General features: G+C 31.2%; 1 protein-coding gene across 1 annotated transcript; it reads left to right on the forward strand.

The window, feature by feature from the left end:
• Positions 1-1306: 1306 nt before the first annotated feature.
• LOC127266531 (AT-hook motif nuclear-localized protein 20-like) lies at positions 1307-3002 on the forward strand. Its single transcript, XM_051296792.1, has one exon. The coding sequence runs from the start codon at positions 1925-1927 to the stop codon at positions 2732-2734; it is 810 nt and encodes a 269-aa protein (XP_051152749.1). The 5' UTR covers positions 1307-1924; the 3' UTR covers positions 2735-3002.
• Positions 3003-6025: the final 3023 nt, after the last annotated feature.

Consider the following 6025-nt stretch of genomic DNA (forward strand, 5'->3'; position numbering starts at 1 on the left):
AAGATGTAGAAAGACAACCAAACAAAAAACCTTGAACAGACTATATCATATGACACTTTTATACCTTGAGTTGGGGTGTAATAATTTTCTTCTAAACTTTTAGGGTTTGTATGTGTGTTTAATTAGGGACTTTTATAGAGTTTTGAATTAATTTTTTTGTTGAGGAAATGTGTGTTTCTTTTAAATTTTTATTTGATTTTTTTACTATTTGTATAAATTTTATTTTTATTTTTTTCTTTGCAAAATATTATATCAAATATTATTTTAAAAAAATCAATCTAGGCTGAAATTTTTTTAAAACTCATACCAAACCCAAAATCATTATATTTAAAATTTGGAATTATTATATATATATTTGAAAGTATTATTTCTATTTGGCCTTTTCCCTAAAGGGAGTGGATGAGTTTGTTTTAGAATTGTGTTGTTGAGTGATTATTGAAAATTAATTATGTTGAACTACACAAAAAAGTTTTCCAATGATATTATAAACCATCATATTACACACACATATATATATATATATATATTGAATCATTATGTAAATATATTAAGGGTTTGTTTCTTTTGCCTCTAAATTTAGATTTCTAATATTTGAACTTTTTATTTTTTTTAAAAATATATATATTTTTCTCTCATAAAACATAGTATTATATATTTTTTTAATATTAAATTCAAAACAAATATTTCCTAAATCTATCAAAAGAAACATACTGTATAAATTTACTAAAAACTTTTATATATAAAAAGAAAAATATATTTAAAAATTTTGAATTTTAATATAAAATTTTCTAATCAAATGAGGAAACTGTGCGCCGAATATTAGTATAAATCTATTGATATTCAGCACATATTTAATATATATATTTTATCTTCTTACATACGATTTCATTAATGTATTAATTCTCTCTTCAATTAAATATAAAAATTCTAATACTTACAAATATATGAACGGTGCCCACCCCTTCGAACCACAAGCTAAGACCACGACAAAAAAAATATATATATATATGTATATAATATATATGTATATGTATATAATATATTTCAAAATATTATATACAAACATTTCAAGCTGATCGAGATGTTGAAAAATAATGTATTAACAAAATTGGTCATCTCTAATGACCAGCTTGCAATTGACCCCACAATTCCAAACCCTAATATAAAATTAGTGAAGATATTTCTCTTTTTTTTTTTTTGAAATTATAAAACAACAGCAAAGAGTGATGTATGGTGTGTATGTATATACGTGCATTATATATATATGTATACATACAGAGATCAAGTAGCTAGTGGTAGAGTTAAAGACAAAAGGGGTCTGCTAAAGAAAGAACAATAGTTTAGGTTATCAAAACATAGGAAAAGATGTCATTGTAATTTATTATAATGCTATACAATTATTATTTCCATTATATTGCTTTGTTGTTCAAACTTCCAAGTATATTTTAGTACTAAAAACCATTAATTATTTGCTCTTTCTTTATTCCCACTTCTCTCCTTTGTGTGTTCTTGATTATACCTTATTCTCTCTCTCCCCTTCTCTCTCTCTCTCTCAAGGGTTTCTTTTAATCTTTCTTCTTTTTTTTTTTGTTTATTTGAACTCAATCAAAAATATATATTAGATTCATATATAGTGGCTCTTTAATTAATTAATCACTTCTTGTGCTTGTGACAATATTTGTGGGCTGATTTTATGTTTTTCTTGTTTCTTGATTTGATTGAGAATTAGGGTTTTTGTTGGAAATTAGTAATTTAGGGGAAAAGGAAAATTAGGGTTTGAAGAGAGGTGAGATCATTAAGATTTAAGACCCCTTTTGAATTTGCTCCATCTCTGAGTCGGATCGGTTGATCTGAGCTTGAAAATCTGGCGAACCGGTGGTGGACCGGCGCTCAGTTGGGCCTGCCCAGCGGTGAACCGGCGGCGATGCTGGGCAACAAGCGGGAGATCATGGATCTTTCGTTGAACGATAAGAGCGGCGCCGGCGCCGGAGAGGACGACGATGATAAGGACGGAACCGGAGACGAACCGCGGGAAGGCGCTGTAGAGGTGGGGAACCGGCGGCCGCGCGGCCGGCCGCCCGGTTCGAAGAATAAGCCGAAACCGCCGATCTTCGTGACCCGGGACAGCCCTAACGCCTTGCGCAGCCACGTGATGGAAGTCAGCGGCGGCGCCGACGTGGCGGAGAGCATCGCCCACTTCGCCCGCCGCCGCCAGCGCGGCGTCTGCGTGATGAGCGGCAGCGGCGCCGTCGCCAACGTCACCATCCGCCAGCCGGCCGCCCCCAGCGCCGCCGTCGTGCTCCAAGGCCGGTTCGAGATCCTCTCCTTAACCGGCGCCTTCCTGCCCGGCCCGGCCCCGCCGGGCGCCACCGGTCTGACGGTCTACCTCGCCGGCGGTCAGGGCCAGGTCGTCGGCGGCTGCGTGGTGGGCCCCCTGGTGGCGGCAGGGCCTGTCATGGTGATTGCTGCAACTTTCGCTAATGCAACTTACGAAAGGCTGCCGCTGGAGGAGGAGGAGGAGGATGGCGGCGCCGGCGGCTCAGCCCCCGGCGGCTCCGCGGCGGGAGAAGGCGGAGGCGCCGGTTCGCCGCCGGGAGTGGGACAGCAGCAGCAGCATGGAATAGGAGATCCCTCATCTTTGGGTATTTACAATTTGACCCCAAATTTATTGGGAAATGGAGGACACATGAATCATGATGCTTATGGTTGGACACATCCAAGGCCATCATTTTGAGGTATTAATAAATTAATCCCAACAAAATATATATATTAAATAAAAATTATGATCAATCTATGTAGTGTTCTTATTAAACTACTATATTAGAAAATATAAATAAAATAATAATTAAGAAGCTATATATATATATATTGTAATAATTAAGTGTATGTGTAGATAGGGTTTTATTATTATTAATTTTGTGGGGTTTCAATGTATATTACTGAAACTTGGATTTCGTTGCTTTGATGAATCTGCAGCTTTATTCAGTAATAAATTAAATTTATGTTTCACACAATCAAGTCCCTGCAGCAGTTTAATTTCTAACATAGGTTTAGTTCAATGATGAACTAAACAACGTGACATTATTAGGGCAAGAAAATTGCAATTTTAGTCATTACTATATATATATATATATATGTGAGGTTGGTTATGATTTTTTTATTACGCCAAATCGGTACTATGTTGATTTATCCTAATTAACACATAAAAAATAGATATACAATACATAATTTGCCCTAACAACACATGCTTAATTGAAAACCTGTTCTGTCAGTTCATATTTGTATCTTGTATTAATATTTTTTCTTTTTATCTTGAAAATCAGTGGTAGCAGTATAAATTACATCATATATTATTGGTTCATATGTTGTATTTATATTAAATTAATATAAATTGTGTTGTGAGTATTATAATCATGAAGTTTTTGGGGAGGTTTTAATTTGTTTTATCCCATGTGGATGATCTTAAAATGATTTATTTATCTTATAAGTTATAATAACAGTCAGTAGCTTAGGTAACTAAAATATAGAGTTATTCAGTACATAGTTAAGGAATTGAAATTTTAATCAAATATATAGACAAAAACTAACAGATAGAAATAAAATATTTTTTTGGGCTCTAGTTTAAAATAATTTATGTGATGTGTTTTTTCTTTTTTAATAAAAAAATTATGTATGTTTATAATGATGTGAAAATCAGTTGCTTTCATAACAAAAGATATATATATATATATAGTCAGGCATATTTACAGGATAAAATTTTATATATATATATATATATATGCATTTTTAATTATATTAGTTGCATTCATATGCTGTGGGTTTTCTTAAATTTATTCATGTATATTGTGACTGTGTGCAATACAATTGTTTACATAACTATATATATATATATAGTTTGTATTATTTAAAAATAGAAATTATAATAAGATTTAATTTTATTGAGTTAGTCCTGAATGAGTATTAGTCAATATGATGCTACACATAAAATATAATTTATCAGCACATTAAATATAAATAGATAGTCAATACGATGTTACACATAAAATATAATCTATCAGCACATTAAATATAAATAGACAATATATAGTATATGTTAACATGGTAGAAATGCATCATTCATGTGAATTAATAGTGCATAATAATAGTTCATGCAACACGAACATGAATTGAATTCAACATATTATATAAAAACAACATATATCTTTAAAATATAAACTAACGGTACATTATAAAAACTATTATAATACATATTGTATTCACTAAGTTTATGTACTGACAGTTTATATTTTATATGTTGTCAGCACAATAATTTAATGGCTAATTTAAATCAGAACCTTATAAGGCCATCTATCATAACGTGATTTTTCTTACAATTAGTTATATATTTGTTGGGAAACAGGAGCTCCATCAAAACTCATTCGAATACTTAAAAAATGGTCAACTCTCGAAATATAATTATATCACAGTTGTAACAACTTACTGCCAACAATATAAGCATATACTTGCAAAGGAGTAAACTAGGCAAGGTGTTCGGTTATAAACTAACTTATATTAAGGAGATTCCAATATAAAAGAAGTTCTAGTGGTGATTACGGAACATTAAAATCACAACTCCTTCAACTCATACATCCAAAACGGCTTACTTTGAAAAATTCCTTCACAGGTTTAAGTTGGACAAACTCGTACAGACAACGACCTTAGAGTATAACTGCTAAGAGTTTGATTGTCTTCTTTGATTGAAATTTCAATAACTTCAATCTTCGGCGAGTTGCAGTGCTAAATATTCATTAAATACATGGAGAATAGAAGAGTCAAAGTTAAGAGCATCGAACAACACTTCATCTCACTAAAACAAATCTCCGAAACCTTGTTACTACCAAAACACACTCCTCGGTGACTAAATAGACACAATGTTGTGCATGCAAAACAAAATCATTAATTTTTCTTTGCACATAAATGACATGGAGTGTTTCTGCATAATTCTGATAAAGAGTTAGACAATCCCAATTCATTCTTTTTGTCTTATATATGCACTATCCAAAAAGAGATAAAACAAATATAATTCAGAATTGCAGTCTGATTGTGTCAGTAACCAACAGAGTCAGTATTGCTGCATATAAAACCTGATGGCAACAACAACAAGAATGAGATGTAACCATATGCCAAAACAGGTAAAAAGGGAAAATTCTTCTTGTAACAATATTTAATAACAGTGTAAAATACAATAACTTACATAATCATAATATAAATAGTATTGCAAATTTAAATAAGATATACATACATTGTAAAATTTATAATATTATTTATTATGTTTATGTATGTGAGTTTTTTAAAAGTTATTTAAACATCTTATTACATTACACTACAAGAAAATATTATTTTTGTAACGAGATTTTTTCGTCTTTAAATTCACTTTTTCCATTACTAATGATATTAGAGACAAAATTAATGATGAAATTACGTTAGCTACGTGATCTTTAGTGACGGAATTCCGTTACAAATATACTATTTTTTTGTAGTGTTATATAATAATGATCCATCTAACTAAATGTAACATATGGATTTTCTAACCGCATTTTAGGATATTTAAGCGATTGATAATCATCATTAACAAATTAGTAAATATAAAGTTTATTTGGTTTGTGTTTGTGGTTGAGTTCAAATTTTTTATTTAGAATATAATTTAAATAATATTTTAATATTACTTTATGAATAATACTACCTCCGTCCCACGTCTAGTGTCTGCTACACTGTAGACACGGTATTTTAGGAGGGGTGTAATTAGTAGATAATTAAGAATATATTAGTGAAAATAATTATCCTATAATATAAATAATTATAAATTAAGATTAAGATAACTAATTAGTTTAATTAAAATAAAAAAATTAAAAAGTTTAAAATGAGATTAAAGTATATAATCATTTTCCAAAAAAGGAAAGTGACATGGTACATGGGACGGACAGAAATGACAACGTGGACATGGTATGTGGGACGGAGGGAGTATATATCGTAAAAGTGTGTTTGA

Source organism: Andrographis paniculata, unplaced genomic scaffold (assembly GCF_009805555.1).
Source record: "Andrographis paniculata isolate CXL003 unplaced genomic scaffold, ASM980555v1 Contig76END, whole genome shotgun sequence".
NCBI lineage: Eukaryota > Viridiplantae > Streptophyta > Magnoliopsida > Lamiales > Acanthaceae > Andrographis > Andrographis paniculata.